Here is a 16,989-nt window from a genome sequence, read left to right as displayed (position 1 = left end):
CCAAACAAGAAACATGCTGCAGGGCAGAGCCAGGCCGGGAAGAGACATACTGGGCGCCTGCTGTGTGCTGAGCCCTGTGCTTTGTATATTCTCATTTAACATCTAGCTGTCCTGCCATGCAAGTGAAACCATCCCCATTTAATAGCTGGGGAAACTGAGGCTCAGAGAAGTCAAGCGGTATGCCCTTGGTCACAGAGCTCAGAAGTACAAGCAACTGGGATTCAAATCTAGAGCCAGCTTGCTTGGAGGGTCGTGCCTACCGCAGCCTGGCCTCGTGCAGCTGCCCAGCATGGAGAGGAGTTTGAAGGAAAGAGGCCTTCACTGCCTCCAACCCCACCCCAGTGACCTCCCTTGAGCCTCCTGAACCACAGACAACTCTGACAGCCGGTTGCGGGGGGAGGGGCACACGTTGCTGTCGCTTTACCTATAAGGGCACAGGTAGCACATATGACATTGCTTCTGAGCTGACATTTTTCAAAGGACATTCTTGGGAGATTTCCAGCTCTCTTAGCACAGGGAGCCCAGAGTCTCGACAAAATTGTGCCTCCAGGGGCACAATTCTGAGGTTCTTCGGAGACACACGGAGACACATCACCCCTACCCCACCTCTAATCCAGAGGCTGCAGCCCCTGCAGAGAGACCCCGGCTGGCCCCCCAGGTAGAGGCATCCGGGAGACAGGCAGAACACCCTGCACAGGTACGCTGCCAGCTTCAGGCTAGAATCAGTGCAGAGCCCTTGGGACCATGGATGAGAGAGGGGTTCCTGCTTCCAGTCTCCCACGGAGTTTCACAGGGTGACTTCTCTGTCATCTAGGGCAACACATTCCTCCCAGACTCCATAAGATTCAACAAGATAAGGGTCCCCTGCCTGACCCCAAGGTCTCAACACCTTCCCTAAGGCTGAGTCTGGTGCCAGATCCTTTGGGCTGGAGATGAACAATCAAAAGAGCTTTGCTTTGCTTCCTCTTTTCTCCGGGGTCCTGCCTCCTTCTGGTCCCCCCTCCCCACTCCCATCACCAAGCCTGGAGTCTGTGCTCCCCGTCCCCAGACCCCAGTAATTGCTGATTGAGTGGCTTTGAGGAGCTGTTAAGAGACCAGGGAGACGAAGCAGTCACTTGATTGCCTGGTGGCCTGGCAGGATGGCCCCTGAAAGGCCCCCTTTGTGCTGGGCCGGTCCCTGGGAAGCTGCATACAATTACCGAGGCCCGTGAGAATTGAAAGCCGCAATAGGAGCCCCTGGTTTCCCCCTCGCTTTCTTCTCTTCTCGCCCTACCCCCACCCCGAAAAGAAACAGATGTTCAGGGAGATGGAGGCGGGAGCAGCAGTCGCTGATGCAAAGCCCTCCTGCTTGGGCTTTGGAGGGCGGAGCGGGGGAAGGGGAAGACCAGACTCTGGCCTGCCTGGCCCCTCCCGCAGCGCGAGCTCTGTTTGGCTCCCTGCTCTTCCTTCTGGTGCCTTCCATCCCCTAGATGCTGCCCATAGAGTGCCTGGGAGCAGTGAGCATTCGGCAGATAGTAGCTGGTAGGACGGGGATGGTCTAGATGAGTGGGCTTTGGGATCTGGGCCCCTCGGAGGGCCAGAGAACCCCACTCCCCACCTTGCTTCCAGTCCAGACATGCCCCTCTCTCGGAGTTGGGGGTTGGTGGGGAGCGGGCAGCTAACCTTCTTCTCCCATTCCAGCTGCCTGAGCACTGAGTTAGCCTCCCCGGCTTCCTGGCCCCTTCTAATCCCTGCCAGGGGGCTTTGAGGCTTCTCACTCCATCTCTTCCCTTTCCCACCCAGGCCCACCCTCACTGTCCCCATTGATAATACCTTTTACAGCATTCTCTCCTGGGTTAGCTCATTTCACCCTGTGAACTATGGAACTCTACCTATTTTACAGACAAGGACACTGAGGCTGAGACAGCCTGCTGGTAAGGGCCAGAACTTCCCCATGCCACAAGCTCCTCCCCGCAGAAATTCTTTTCCACTGATCCCACAGTCATCCTGGGGTTCACTCCTCTGCAAGGCTGGGGCCTGGGGCTAGCCAAAATTCTAGAACCCCTGCAGATGATGCTAACAACTGTTCAAGTCAGTTAGTGGGTGGAGAGACCAAACCTGTAGGGAAAACTGGGGGACATCCCTGTCTGGTCCCCCGCACTCACAGACCCTCACTTCTCCTGGGCGGGATAGACCCCCAGCCTCCTGCCTCACAGATCCGTGCTGCTCCAGGCCAGCCTCACTCGGCCCAGCGTTAGGTGCCCCCGCTGGGCATATGGAGTCTCCCTGCCCTGCCTATACCCCCTCTTTGTTCTCCTGGGCCAGCAGCTGGGCGGTAGGCACAGAAAGGGGCTTGTATTCCCCTGCATTGCGTCATGGGGCAGACCGAGCCCAGGGACTTTCCATTGTCTTGGGCAGCCGTCTGTGCCTGCCAAGAGGATTGAGGTCCTGGTGGGGGAGTGTCTGCTGGGGGCGGTGGTAAGGAGAGTGGCTGGGGTTGTAGAGGGGTGAGGAGAGGGAGGGGAGGGGCCAGAGAACATAAATTAGCAGATGGACTAGGGAGTATTTAATTCCTGCTAGGAGTCCGGGTGGGAGGTTGTGGGGAAGCTCTTGTTCCCATCCTGTGGTCTCCAGGCAGGAGTGTAGGAGTTAAGGGGTGCGTGGGCTTTAGAAAGTCAGGCAGATTGGAGTTCAAGCCCGGCCGGATCACTTCCCCAGCAAAACCCTCACCCTTCCTGTACTTTATGTGCCGGTCAGTACCCAGGCAGCATCGGTACTCAGGTAGCAATAGGAGCTACAGCACAGAGGTGTGAAAATTAAATCCAGTTACACCCATCAGCGTTTCGGACTGTCTGGCAGAGTGCCTGCTCCAGTGGCAGGGGTCGTTATAGTTCTGTTCATTGTAGCTACGTCCCTTGAGATGTATCCCCATGTTATGAAGGACTCTGAGTTCCTGAGAACAAGCCGTGCATCTCATTTCCCAAAGCCCAGACCCTTGGGACAAAAGTCCCCACTCCATTTTCTTTACCTGTAAAGCAGGACACAGCTCCCCATCCCAAACTTGTTTGGACTGGGCTACCTGGGTTTTATGTTCTACTTGGGTTGCTGTGATTCACTAACTTCCCCCAGGCAGGGGCATTGGCTGGGGAGGACTGAGGAGGCCTGGGTAGGGTCCTCTGAGCTGAAGTGCACTGAGCGTTTGCTGTACACTGAAATCGGAGCACTTCTCTTCCAGAGAGTTCTGAGGGTGGTCCCATCTGTTGTCTTATTAACTCTCAAAACATGGCTGGGAGCTCAGGGTAGGGAAACGGGTGCACAATGTTTTTAGCTCCACAATTCAGATTTCACTTTCCAACCGAGACTGATTCTTATTTGGGGCTGATGTCCCCAATAGATAGATGAAGCCTGTGCCTAGGCCATCAAAGTGTCGAAAAAAAAAAAGGAATAATTTAATATTTTTATCTTTACAAAAAACAAAAAACTTCAGGTTGGGTGCAGTGTAATTATGCCTATAATCCCAACACTTTGGGAGGCCGAGGCAGGAGCATAGCTTGGGCCCACGAGTTTGAGACCAGCCTAGGCAACAAAGAGAGACCCCTGTCTCTAAAAAAAAAAAAAACAGGCCAGCCACGGTAGCTCATGCCTGTAATCCCAGAACTTTGGGAAGTCAAGGTGGGCAGATCACCTGAGGTTGGGAGTTCGAGGCCAGCCTGACCAACATGGCGAAACTGCATCTCTACTAAAAATACAAAAATTAGTCAGGTGTGGTGGCGTGTGCCTGTAGTCCTAGCTACTCAGGAGGCTGAAGCAGGAGAATCGCTTGAACCCCGGAGGCAGAGGTTGAGGTGAGCCAAGATCATGCCACTGCACTCAAGCCTGGATGAAACGAGCAAAACTCCATCTCAAAAATAATAATAATAATAACTTTAAGGTTTTAGATTACATGAAAATTCCGAACTTTTGATTTTTCTCATGCTTAGTTTGTTTTTTGTTTTTTTTTTTTTTTTTTTTGAGACGGAGTCTTGCTCTGCCGCCCAGGCTGGAGTGCAGTGGCCGGATCTCAGCTCACTGCAAGCTCCGCCTCCCGGGTTCACGCCATTCTCCTGTCTCAGCCTCCCGAGTAGCTGGGACTACAGGCGCCCGCCTCGTCGCCCGGCTAGTTTTTTGTATTTTTTTAGTAGAGACGGGGTTTCACCGTATTGGCCAGGATGGTCTCGATCTCCTGACCTCGTGATCCGCCCGTCTCGGCCTCCCAAAGTGCTGGGATTACAGGCTTGAGCCACCGCGCCCGGCCCTCATGCTTAGTTTGTAACCAAGTGTTGTTTTTATGTTGGATCACACGTGGACAGGCACAGGCATTTTTTTTACTGCCCGGAGCCTCTAAAGGTCTTAATCTGGCTCTGCTTTGTCCCCAGTCACAAAGTAAATCAGAAGCTGGACCAAGATGATAACTTAGTAGGTTGTGGTTGAACCTCAAAAACATGGCTCTGTGTCAGAGAAGCCAGACACAAAAGGCCACATGTTATATGATCCCATTTCTATGAAAGTCCCAAATAAGTTAATCCCTGGAGACAGAAAACAGATTAGTAGTTGCCAGGGGCATGGATATAGGGAGTGCCCGGTGGGGGCAGAGATGGGGAGTGACTGCTTCCTGGGTACAGGGTTTTACTTTGGGGTGATGGAAATGATTCGGGGCTGGATAGAAGTGGTGGTTGCACAACATTGTGAAGGTCCTAATGCACTGAGTCATAGACTTTAGAATGGTTCACTTTCAGTTATGTGAACCTCACTTCAATTGAAAACAAAGCTAGGCTGGGCACAGTGGCCCACGCCTGTAATCCCAGCACTTTGAGAGGCCAAGGCGGGTGGATCACCTGAGGTCAGGAGTTCAAGACCAGCCTGGCCAACATGATGAAACCTCATCTCTACTAAAAATAGAAAAAATGAGCCGGGCATGGTGGCAGGTGCCTGTAATTTCAACTGCTCCAAAGGTTGAGGCAGGAGAATCACTTGAACCCAGGAGGTGGAGGTTGCAGTAAGCCCAGATTGCGCCACTGCACTCCAGCCTGGGCAACAAGAGCGAACCTGCCTATCAAAAAAGAAAAAAACAAAACAAAACAAAGGTGAAGTAAAGTGGCTCATGCCTGGAATCCCAGCACTTTGGGAGACCAAGGCAGGAGGATCACTTAAGCCCAGGAGTTCTAGACCAGCCTGGGCAACATAAGGAAATCTCATCACAAGAGAAAATTTTTTTAAGTTAGTAGGGCACGGTGGCATGCACCTATAGTCCCGGCTACTCAGAAGGCTGACGTGGGAGGATAGCTTGAGCTCAGGAGGTTGAGGCTACAGTGAGTTAGGATTGCATCACTGCACTCCAGCCTGGGCAACAGAGTGAGACTCTGTCCCAAAAAGTAAATAAATAAATAAATAAATAAATAATAAAAATAAATAAAAGTAAAAATAAAAAGGAAAGAAAATAAAACTTGCCAGGCGTAGTGGCTGACGCCTGTAATCCCAGTACTTTGGGAGAGTAAGGCGGGTGGATCACTTGAGGTCAGGAGTTCAAGACCAGGCTGGCCAACGTGGTGAAACCCCTAAATACACAAAAAATTAGCCAGGAATGGTGGCACATGTCTGTCATCCCAGCTACTCAGGAGGCTGAGGCAGGAGAATTGCTTGAACCTGCGAGCTGGAGGTTGGAGTGAGCCAAGATCATGCCAATGCACTCCAGCCTGGGTGACAGAGTAAGATTCTGTCTCCAAAAAAAAAAAAAAGAAAGAAAGAAAATAAAAACTCAAGTCTTCTGATTCTATCAGGTATCTCCCAGCTCTAGGCCAACCCCATAGTAGACCCTTCTGGTCTGGGATCTGCTCTGAAGGAAGCAGCAGGCGGGCACAAATGGGCACCAGACCCCCTTGGTAGCGAGGGAGCTGGGAAGCCCAGAGTCCAAGTCTTGAAAAAGACAGAGCAGGCCAGGCGCGGTGGCTCACGCCTGTAATCTCAGCATTTTGGGAGGCCGAGGCAGGTGGATCACCTGAGGTCAGGAGTTCGAGACCAGCCTGGCCAACATGGAGAAACCCCATCTTTACTAAAAATACAAAAAATTAGCCGGGCATTGTGGTAGGCGCCTGTAATCCCAGCTATTCAGGAGGCTGAGGCAGGAGAATCACTTGAACCCAAGAGGTGGAGGTTGCCGTGAGCCAAGATTGGGCCATTGTACTCCAGCCTGGGCAACAAGAGTGAAACTCTGTCTCAGAATTTAAAAAAAGAAAAGGAAAGAAAAGAAAAAGGCAGAGCAGAGTTTTGAACCAGAATGCCCTGTGCCTTCTGGCCCCGACCACAATAGCCTGTCCCTACGGGGCCACTGACACGCCCTGATTCTCTGTCCTCCCAGGGAAGTGACAGCGAGTACGAGGTCGACTCAAACCACCAGAAGGCCCACTCCTTTGTCAACCACTACATCAGTGACCCCACATACTACAACTCATGGCGGCGGCAGCAGAAGGGCATCTCAAGGGCACAGGCCTACAGCTATACTGAGAGCGACTCGGGTGAGCCAGACCACGCCGCCGTCACCAACAGCACCAGCACCCAGCAGGGCAGCCTCTTTCGGCCCAAGGCCAGTCGGACTCCAACGCCCCAGAACCCCCCTAATCCCCCAAGTCAGCAGAGCACCCTCTACCGTCCCCCCAGCAGCCTGGCCCCTGGCTCCCGGGCTCCCATAGCAGGATTTTCATCATTTGTTTGACATCGGAAGAGGAAAAAGCAAGAAAGAGAAAAGGCACCAAACTCCTCCTTCGCCCTCCTCTCACCGCCTGCCAGAACACAAAACACCAAGAAACCAAGTCAACTTTTCACCTCCTGAGTTTATTTTTCCAGAGATTCCAGGGCCAGCAAAGCCGGCGTTCAGAAGGAGGGAGAAAACCGTGAGAGGATGTGTGTGGCCAGCAGCTCTTCGGCTTTGAGATGGTGGGGTTCACTGCTCCCTTGGGAATTACACGGAGCTAGGGAAGTGGTTGTGTCACTGCTATGGACACAGAGAGGGGTGGGCCTCTGGAGAGAGAGGGGGAGCGAAGGCTGAGGACTGGAGGCCGCCAGGCAGGCGTGGCTGAGGAAGAAGCTTCTGGATGTCCACCCAGCTGCCCCCTTCCAGTCCCTGCAGGACCCCTGGACCCACTGCCACTGCTCTCTGCAAAAAGGATGGGCATCCCGGAAGCTACGCCTGCCTTCTCTCCCTGCTCCTCCTTCCCCTCTCCCTCCATGCACCATCACCGTGGCTGGCAGGCATAGGACAGCCTTGTCCAGACCCCCTGTCCTGTCTTGGCAACCTCTACTGCCCACCTCCCCTGCTCAACTTCTCCACCAAGCATTTGGTTTGTTTAGAAAAAGGAAGAGAAAAAAAAAAAAAAACTAAAGGGTGAGAATTTGCTTCGCGCCTTCCTTGTTCCTGCATATTTTTTAAAATTGTGAATCCAAGGAAGAGAGTTCAAGGGTAGAGGAGAAATCCCCACAACTGACCCTGCCTCCCTGTGCTGGAATTGACTTTCCTGAGCACGGACAAGGAAAGATGAAGTCTGGGGAGCAGAGGTGTAAATAAGGCAACTGGCCTGGGCACTGTGGGATAATTAGGTTTAATGCATTGTGGGCAAGATAAGAATGACTCTGACTGTTCTCTTTCTTCCAATCCAGGTTCCATCTGTCCCATCTTTAAAGGACTAGTCAGCTTCCCTCGGCTGGGGAGTGGGGCACAGGTGAGGGGATCTCCCTCTGGGCAGACACATCAGTCTCCACTGGATAGAGCCTCACCACACACACACACACACACACACACACACACACACACACACACACACACATATATCTCCCATGCACTTGCAAGGAACAGGGTCTAGGGATCCTCTCCAGAACAAACTCATTTGGGTCCTCCTAGCCAGACAGCATACTCACTTTCAGATCTGTGTCCCTCTCGCTGTCACCCGGCAGCCTCCTAAGCACAGACGCACAGGAGCCCAGAGGGGTGGCCCAAGTCCCTGGTCCAGAGGCTGGAACACCCAGAATTTGCTCAGTCTGCCTAGTACCCAGTTTACAGACAAAGAGGCAAAAGCACCCTAACCTCCAGTAACAGCTTCCAGGCTGGGCTCCGCCTGGCCAGGGCCGGGAGGGGAAGGGGCAGGTCAGGAAGCTCAGTCCAAAGTGGACCCAGCATTGGAATTGCATGCCCAGCAGGGGCAGGTCAGATGGGACCAAGTGACAAGAAGAGCTGATGGGAGGGAAAGCCTTTACACACACACACACACACGCTCTGCTCCAAGGAGTGTTCTGAAAAAAGCCACATCTTGTGGCCAGGATCTTCCTATCCACCTGGTACTTACGGATCTTACGGATGCCAGGGTTTAGGGAGAGGCCTTTCTATCTAACTCCATAGGTTGTCCAAGGCCCTCTGTGAGTTCAGCCAGCCCTGTAAAGCCAGCCCAACACCTGCCCTACCGCTGAGATGGGTGGCAGATGGCCCGCAGGGGCCTGTCCGATTCAGCGTGGACCCCTTCGTGGAGCAGGGCTCTCTGTGTGTGCTGTGCACAGGCGCTGCTGGCCCTGCCCAAGAGGAGATGATGCCCTATTGGCATCATCTATTGGGGTGGGTGAGCAGAGTTCAAGGAAGCCCAAGTAGGAGATTTGGGAAACAAACCAAGTAAGAGAGAGCCTGGACCCCTCCCCACCAACCCCTAGTCAGTCACTGTGTTAATGGTGACCGGGAAGGGAAGTCAGGGTCTGGGGCTCAAAGAACGGGCACACCCAGCTTTTCCGGAAGCACTTGACCCCTGGGAAATGTGAACAGGGCGGTGCTGGAAGATGGCTTAGCAGACAGGCCAGCCCAGCTCCAATGTCCAAACAGTGATTTCTCCAGTGAGGAGGCTTTGGAAGGGAAGCACAGTCTTCCCCGAAGGAGAACCAAGGGCTGAGGTTTTGCCCCTCCAGGACGTAAGGTGCTCTTGGGGCCTCCTTGGTCTTGTCTGGAGGCTGCAGTGGAGTCAGCCGGACACCCTGCCCCACCCCTGCCTCCTCTGCCCCCACCTTCTGCAGCATCTGGCGTCTCCATGACAACACATCTGCAGCTGCCGGCCTGTGATGGTGCTGCGCAGCTTTGCTTTTCTTTCCTCTCATCTTTTTTTTTTTAAATAACTTCATCCTTTTCCCTCTCTGCTGAGTATTTAACCATTTAAGGAAGTTCCCAGTTTGCATTAGGGAATTATTTTAGCCCAGCCCAGTGAGGGATTATTTGGGAGGAAGCAGGGGTGAGTAAAAACATTGTGTCTGTATATATCGCACATGAGGCCAATTTTCCTTTGCCTTTAATGAATCACCTAGTGCACTAAGATATTCCACCCCCCTCCTTCCCCACACGCTCATTCGCACCCGTGCTAACACCTATGTGTGCACGCGGGATGGTGCCCATGCACGCCTGCGCTCACGCACATGCACACACAAATATGCACAGAACACACATCTGTATGTGTGTTGGCAAAGAGACTCCTGCAACTCCCTCTGATGGCTGAAGCCATCTCTCCCCTGTGAGGCACAGGTGGCCTGGGTTGCTTGCACTTGGGGCGTGACTGGGATCTATTGTCTGAGGGGGCGAGGACACCATGCAAATTTAGACAAGCCCATGAGATCAGGCTGGGCCCGCGGTGAAAGTCCCACACTTAGTCAACACCCACCCATCTGGAATATTGTCTCCGCAGCCCCAGCCACAGCTGGAAGCCCAGGTCTGCAGCTGTGGAACTCTAGATTTTTTAAGGACACATCTCTTTGCCCTTGTTTACATATCTACTGGGACAGCCGAGGCTCCCAATCCTCCTCCAGACACCTGGCCACATTAGAAAGGGGTGGTGGGCCCTGCCCATGGTAATGGGGACCCTTCCTGGCCTGTGAGTTTCTGAGCCAGTGATGCCAGGGCCCCTGCCTGTTGTGGGACTCCACCCAAAGAAGGTTCACACCAGGACACACCTGGCACCTTTGGCATTGCCTCCCTGTGCCCTAAGCAATATCCCAGTGTTGCACCCAGGAGCCCACGCTGGGCACACCAGGGCTTTCCCCTTCCTGGCTGCACCTCCAGAGTTGACGTCAGCACCACACCCACACTGCCGAGACAAACCAAAAAGATGCTCTGGGCTCCAGAACCACCATCCTCCTAGGGTTCCAGAGAGTTTGCAAACCCAGGCTGCCTCCCCTTCTGTCCACCCCTCACCATCCGGCCCCCAAAACTCCTACCCCCAAACCTGACACTGCCGTGATTTAGAGGAAACGGGGACATAGCGGGGACTGCCCCACCTGGTGCACGCTGCCTCGAGGCCTTCTGTTGCTGCCCACACCTCCCTGGGCAGTGCTTCTAAAGGTGCCAGAGCCTCACCACAGTGCCACTCTGACTGGGCAGGGGCTTCCCTCAGCTTCCCAGAGTGCACATCTGAAGGTGCCTACCCTGGGTGAGGGGCTGGTGCGCAGGAAGATAGAGGGGAGACCATCTGAGCAGCCACCACCCACTCCCCAGTGCCTCTGTATGGCCCTTTCCAGGGACACCCACGGGCATGCGCACATGGCAATCCTGACCACCACCTGAGCACAGGTGCCCCCTTGGGACCACCCCCCCTTTGTTTCCATCAGAATAACCAAAAGCATTTAAACGTGTTATCGTTCTCCATCCATCTAGACTCCAGAAACAAAAATCAACACAAATCTTTATTTTTTGATTTAAAAGATATAACAAAAAATTATGGGGAGAGTATTCATTATGGCAGGTGTCTGTAAGAAAAAAATATATATCTCTATGTCATATAGCGTGTTAGCAGGTTTATTTTTTAAATGAAAGGTAAGAAAGATTGATTTGAAATATATACCGCGAGAAGTCCCGTGTCCTGTCAAACTGTCAGTATTTTATAAATAAAACTTTTTTTTTTGGAGTTTTGAAGCAACATTCTTTTCCTTCCTGTTACGTGAACGGGGACACCTGTCCTAGTATCATACCCAAGCAATTCATTCCCCAGACAGCCATTTTTAGCCATGCTGTGCTTTTGCAGAGAAGAGTCAAGGGTCTGACTTATCTACTCTCTTAATTCATAGGTGAGTGGACATCTGTGCCTTCCAGTGAAATACCCTATTTTTTTTATTTTAAACTTTTAGAATAAGAATCTACTTGATGCAATATGCAAATAATAATGAATAATAATACTAATAATAGCAATAGCTAACATGTCTATGGCATTCACTCTGTGCCAGGCACAGTTCTAATCACTTTACCTTTATTAACTCATGGAATCCTTGTGACAGTCCCGAGGAGGAAACCTGGAACAGGGAGACTTTAAGTGGCTTGCCCTTGGGGAGCGGTGGAGCCAGGATTTGTACTAAAGCCTTCTGGTTCTCAAGACATGACGCTGCCTCTCTGATATTTTAAGGCAAGCTCCTTGTCCATTTTTATTTTAATTTACGGAGCTAGCACCCCACATCCCAGTGATCTCAATGCCGTGAGAAATGCTATGTTGTTTGGTGGATCTAACCCAGTTAATCTACCCAGGGTTAGAGTTAGGGCTTAGCTTGCCAAATTTATGAGTACAGTGATGTTGCGTTATACCACATTTATCTCACATTACTTAAGTCATGTGGACTCAATAGACTCAAGACAAACAGAAGGAAAATCTCTCTCTCTCTCTTTCTCTTTTTCTCTTTTTTTTTTTTTTTTTTTTTTTTGAGATGGAGTTTCGTGCTTGTAGCCCAGGCTGGAGTGCAGTGGCGCAATCTCGGCTCACCGCAACCTCTGCCTCCATGGTTTAAGCGATTCTCCTGCCTCAGCCTTCTGGAGTAGCTGGGATTACAGGCATATGCCACCACACCTGGCTAATTTTGTATTTTTAGTAGTGACAGGATTTCTCCATGTTGGTCAGGCTGGTCTCGAACTCCTGACCTCAGGTGATCCACCTGCCTTGGCCTCCCAAAGTGTTGGGATTATAGGCATGAGCCACCACATCCAACCTTGTTTTCTTTTTTTTTTTTTTTTTTTTTTTTTTTTTTTTTGAGACGGAGTCTTGCTCTGCCTCCCAGGCTGGAGTGCAGTGGCCGGCTCTCAGCTCACTGCAAGCTCCGCCTCCCGGGTTCACGCCATTCTCCTGTCTCAGCCTCCCGAGTAGCTGGGACTACAGGCGCCCGCCTCGTCGCCCGGCTAGTTTTTTGTATTTTTTAGTAGAGACGGGGTTTCACCGTATTAGCCAGGATGGTCTCGATCTCCTGACCTCGTGATCCGCCCGTCTCGGCCTCCCAAAGTGCTGGGATTACAGGCTTGAGCCACCGCGCCCGGCTTTTTTTTTTTTTTTTTTTGAGACAGTCTTGCGCCGTCACCCAGACTGGAGTGTAGTGGCATGAGGCATGAACACAGCTTACTTCAGCCTCAACCTCCTGGGCTCAAGTGATCCTCCCACCTCAGCCTCCCAAGTAGCTGAGACCACAGGTTCATGCCACCACACCCAGCTAATTATTTTTTGTAGAGATAAGGTCTCATCCTGTTGCCCAGGTTGGTCTCGAATGCCTGGGATCAAGCAATCCTCCCACCTCAGCCTTCCAAAATGCTGGGATTACAGGCATGAGCCACCGTACCAGGTAGGGAAATCATGTTAATAGGGCATGTAATGCCACTCAATGGGTACACTTATTTTGCACAGTGTACATTATTGCATAATGCACATCAGACATTCATACAGAGGCTGCTCAACTAATCAAAACACAACTGGAGCAGGGCATTTCATATATATATATTCATATATATCATATATGAATATATATCATATATGAATATATATCATATATATGAATCATCATATATATATAGTTGTTTTGTTGGTGTTTTGTTTTTTTTTTCTTGAGATGGAATCTTGGCCTTTGGCCCATGCTGGAGTACAGTGGTACGATCTCTGCTCACTACAGCCTTCCACCTCCCTGGTTCAAATGATTCTCCTGCCTCGGCCTCCCGAAAGCTGGGATTACAGGAGCCCACTACCACACCTGGTTAATTTTTATAATTTTAGTAGAGCTGGGGTTTCACCATGTTGGCCAGGCTGGTCTCAAACTCCTGACCTCAAGTGATTCACCCACTTCGGCCTCCCAAAGTGCTAGGATTACAGGCATGAGCCACTGTGCCCAGCCTCTAGCCCGCTCTTTTATTTAGTTATTGCAACTTTCTGTTTCCAAAACATTGAATATAATTTTCAGAGAAACAGTTATTCTCCTTTTCTACTCTTATTTTATCTACTTACATCATATTTAATTAAATTATGTAATTACTATAAAAAGTACAACTGGCATAAACAAGTTCAGAAACAATGATACTTGACTCTTTGTAAACATACAACTCAATTCAGTAGGAGCAGATGTATGCTGGCCTGATAGAAAGCAGCCTACTACCTTCGGCATTCAGGCTACTGTGTACACGTCCATGTTTTGCAAAAGGAATATAGGGTATCCGTCAGTATGGCTAGCTCACTAAACGGGGGTCAGATAAGACTGCTTCTGGACCTATCACGCACAAACCGTGTATACTGTACTTTATGACCAATTTTCAAGTCAATGAAGAGATTTTCAAGGGTAATTTTGACTACAGATAATTTCGATCTTATACATCATTTGGAATCCCACATTACACATAACTCCATGCCCGCTGCTCTGAGGATGTTTGGTTAAAAGATAATAACATAGCCAGGTGCAGGGGCTCACGCTTGTAATCCTAATACTTTGGGAGGCCGAGGTGGGCGGATTGCCTAAGGCCAGGAGTTCAAGACCTGGGCAACATGGTGAAACTTCGTCTCTACTAAAACACCAAAAATTAGCTGGGTGCGGTGGTGGGCACCTGTTAATCCCAGTTAGGAGGCTGAGGCACAAGAATTGCTTGAACCCAGGAGGCGGAGGTTGCAGTGAGCTGAGATTGCACCATTGCACTCCAGCCTGGGCAGCAAGAGGGAAACTCCATGAAAGAAAGAAAAGAAAAGAAAAAAGAAGAAAAGAAAGAAAAGAAAAGAAAGGGAAGGGAGTGGGAGGGGGAGGGGGAGGGGAGGGGAGAGGAGAGGAGGGGAGGAAAGGAAGGAAAGGAAAGGAAGAAAGAAAGAAAGAAAATAACCTGGAAGACATTCTGGACCTGGAGTCAGAAGAGTGGGTTCTGATTCTAGAATGGTCCCTTGCAAGTGGAGAGACTTAAAGCATCTTTTCTCAAGGGAAGTGAGTGACCCCTGATCTACCACCAATCAGGTTATCATAAAGATCAAATAAAATAATGGGACTTGGAGGAAAATGCTTTGAACACCAAAATGTGGCAGGCACAGAAGGCATTTATATTCTAGACCTGCCGGAAGCCTCATGATGTCCTTTAATTCCTTTTTTCTTTTTTCTTTTTTTTTTTTTGGAGACAAGGGTCTCTCTGTTGCCCAGGCTGGAGGGCAGTGGTACAATCTCAGCTCACTGCAGCCTCAACATCCTCGCTCAAGTGATCCTCCCACCTCAGCCTCCTGAGTAGCTGGGACCACAGGCACACGCCACCACACCCAGCTACTTTTTTTTTGTATTTTTACTAGAGATGGGCTTTCACCATGTTGCCCAGACTGGTCTTGAACTCCTGGGCTCAAGGGATCCACCCACTTCTGCCTCCCAAAGTGCATGAGCCACCACACCTGGCCAGCGTTCGGTTCCTTCATTCCAATCTTTCTCCTCATTGATTTTGAATCCTAGGCTGGTCCCTCCCTAATTGTGGCCAGTGAACTTTGGCCATCTACAGCTCTGTAACCAGTAAAATACAGTAGGAGGGAAGAAACAATGACTACACACACACACACACACACACACACACACACACACACACAGAGTAAGGTAAATCTGCTAAGAAGATGGGTGGTGAATGGCGCTTTCGAAAACCAAGGAGAGGCTAGGCACGGTGGCTTATGCCTGTAATCTCAGCACTTTGGGAGGCCAAGGTGAGTGGATCACCTGAGGTCAGGAGTTTGTAGACCAGCCTGGCCAACATGGTGAAAACCTGTCTCTACTAAAAATACAAAAAGGTTGGCTGGGCACGGTGGCTAACGCCTGTAATCCCAGCACTTTGGGAGGCCGAGGCGGGTGGATCACGAGGTCAGGAGATCGAGACCATCCTGGCTAACATGGTGAAACCCTGTCTCTACTGAAAATACAAAAAATTAGCTGGACGTGGTGGCGGGTGCCTGTAGTCCCAGCTACTTGGGAGGCTGAGGCAGGAGAATGGTGTGAGCCCAGGAGGCGGAGCTTGCAGTGAGCTGAGATCCGGCCACTGCACTCCAGTCTGGGCAACAGAGGGAGACTGTCTCATAAAAAAAAAAAGTTAGCTGGACGTGGTGGCAGGTGCCTGTAATCCTAGCTACTCAGGGGGCTGAGGCAGGAGAACCGCTTGAACCTGGGAAGCGGAGGTTGCAGTGAGCCGAGATCTCGCCATGGCACTCCAGCCTGGGTGACAAGAGCAAAACTCAGATTCAGAAAAAAAAAGAAAGAAAACCACGGAGACTATGAGACACCATGCTGGCTTGGAGTGTGCACAGCACTACTCTCCCCTGAGAGAAGGTAACCTTACCTGGAAAAAACTCAGGAGGCCTCTCAGAACTTAGCAGAGGTCCTCTTCTTAAAGCTCCCAGAGGCCAGGTACAGTGGCTCATGCCCGTAATCCCAGCACTTTGGGAGGCCGAAGCAGGCAGATCACCTGAGGTCAGGAGTTCGAGACCAGTCTGGCCAACATGGTGAAACCCCGTCTCTACTAAAAATGCAAAAGTTAACCAGCCGTGGTGACGGGCGCCTGTAATCCCAGCTACTTGGGAGGCTGAGGCAGGAGAATTGCTTGAGCCCAGGAGGCAGAGGTTGCAGTGAGCTGAGATCGCGCCACTGCAATCCAGCCTAGGTGACAGAGTAAGATTCTGTATCAAAAATAAATAAATGAAAATAGGGAAACAAAGCTCCCAGAATCACTAAATGGAATAGAGCACTTTTGGTTACCTGGGCTAACGAAACTAGCATGGGTTTGGCAGACCTGGATTCTCACTAATTCTAGCCTCCACTTGAACTTGAGTTCAACCTCTACCAGCCTCGCTACTCCATCTGTGGAACGGGCATCATTTCTGCCTTCTCTGGCATCTGATTCATGAAGAGAAGTGCAGGGAAGTAACCTCTTAAACAGAGGCGACCTCCAGAGGGGTCCTCCCTCTAGCCGCATCCCCATTTCTTTCCAACACATGGAAAGGCAAGCTCCAAACCACCAGCGCTGTTCCTTTTGTTTCCACCCACCTTGGCCTCCCAAAATGCTGGGATTAAAGGCATGAGCCACCATGCCCGGCCAGTATCCTCTATTTTTGTTTGCTAAATTGGTCACCAGGTTCAAGTCCCAACCCTGAACCCTATGTGGAGGTTCCTGCAAACCTTTCAGAGCCTCGGTTTCTCCTTCCAGAAGATGGGGGTGCTGATCCCACTCTGCATCCCTCACAGAAAACAGTGTGGGTATTAGAAGGGAGATTGTGTATGAACTTGGATTTGTAAGCCAGACAATGCTCCACACATGTAAGGGATTATCACTATTGTTCATGGATAAAATGACATTTATGTGGGATCATTCAGGAGCTCCTAGCTTGAGGCAGAATTCCACTTCGGTCATTCCTGACTTCTACTTCCTTAACAAGTCTTGTTCTACCCTGCCTCAGGACTCTTCCTAGCTAGAAAGCATGCCAATGAATCACTTCTGTAATTTAATTTAATTTTTTTGAGACAGGGTCTGGCTATGTTGCCCTGGCTAGAGTGCAGTGGTGCGATCTTGGCTCCCTGCAACCTCCGCCTTCTGGGTTCAAGCAATTCTCCCACTTCAGCCTCCCCAGTAGCTGGGACTACAGGCACATGCCACTACGACTGGCTAATTTTTGTATTTCTTATAGAGACAGTGTTTCATCATATTGCCCAGGTTGGTCTCAAACTCCT

At 50.8% G+C, this 16,989-nt stretch overlaps 1 protein-coding gene across 2 annotated transcripts in view; it reads left to right on the top strand.

The window, feature by feature from the left end:
* Positions 1 to 10,939, top strand: part of SDK2 (sidekick cell adhesion molecule 2) — a 317,206-nt gene extending 306,267 nt beyond the window's left edge. For both annotated transcript variants that reach the window (XM_030924058.1, XM_030924057.1), the window contains one exon: positions 6,374 to 10,939. In XM_030924058.1, the coding sequence (XP_030779918.1) occupies positions 6,374 to 6,727 (354 nt within the window). In that variant the 3' untranslated portion in view covers positions 6,728 to 10,939. The remainder of the gene's footprint in view (positions 1 to 6,373) is intronic.
* Positions 10,940 to 16,989: the final 6,050 nt, after the last annotated feature.

Source organism: Rhinopithecus roxellana, chromosome 19 (assembly GCF_007565055.1).
Source record: "Rhinopithecus roxellana isolate Shanxi Qingling chromosome 19, ASM756505v1, whole genome shotgun sequence".
NCBI classification, from domain to species: domain Eukaryota; kingdom Metazoa; phylum Chordata; class Mammalia; order Primates; family Cercopithecidae; genus Rhinopithecus; species Rhinopithecus roxellana.
Note: the sequence above shows the minus strand (reverse complement) of the source record. Positions and strands in the feature narration are given on the sequence as shown.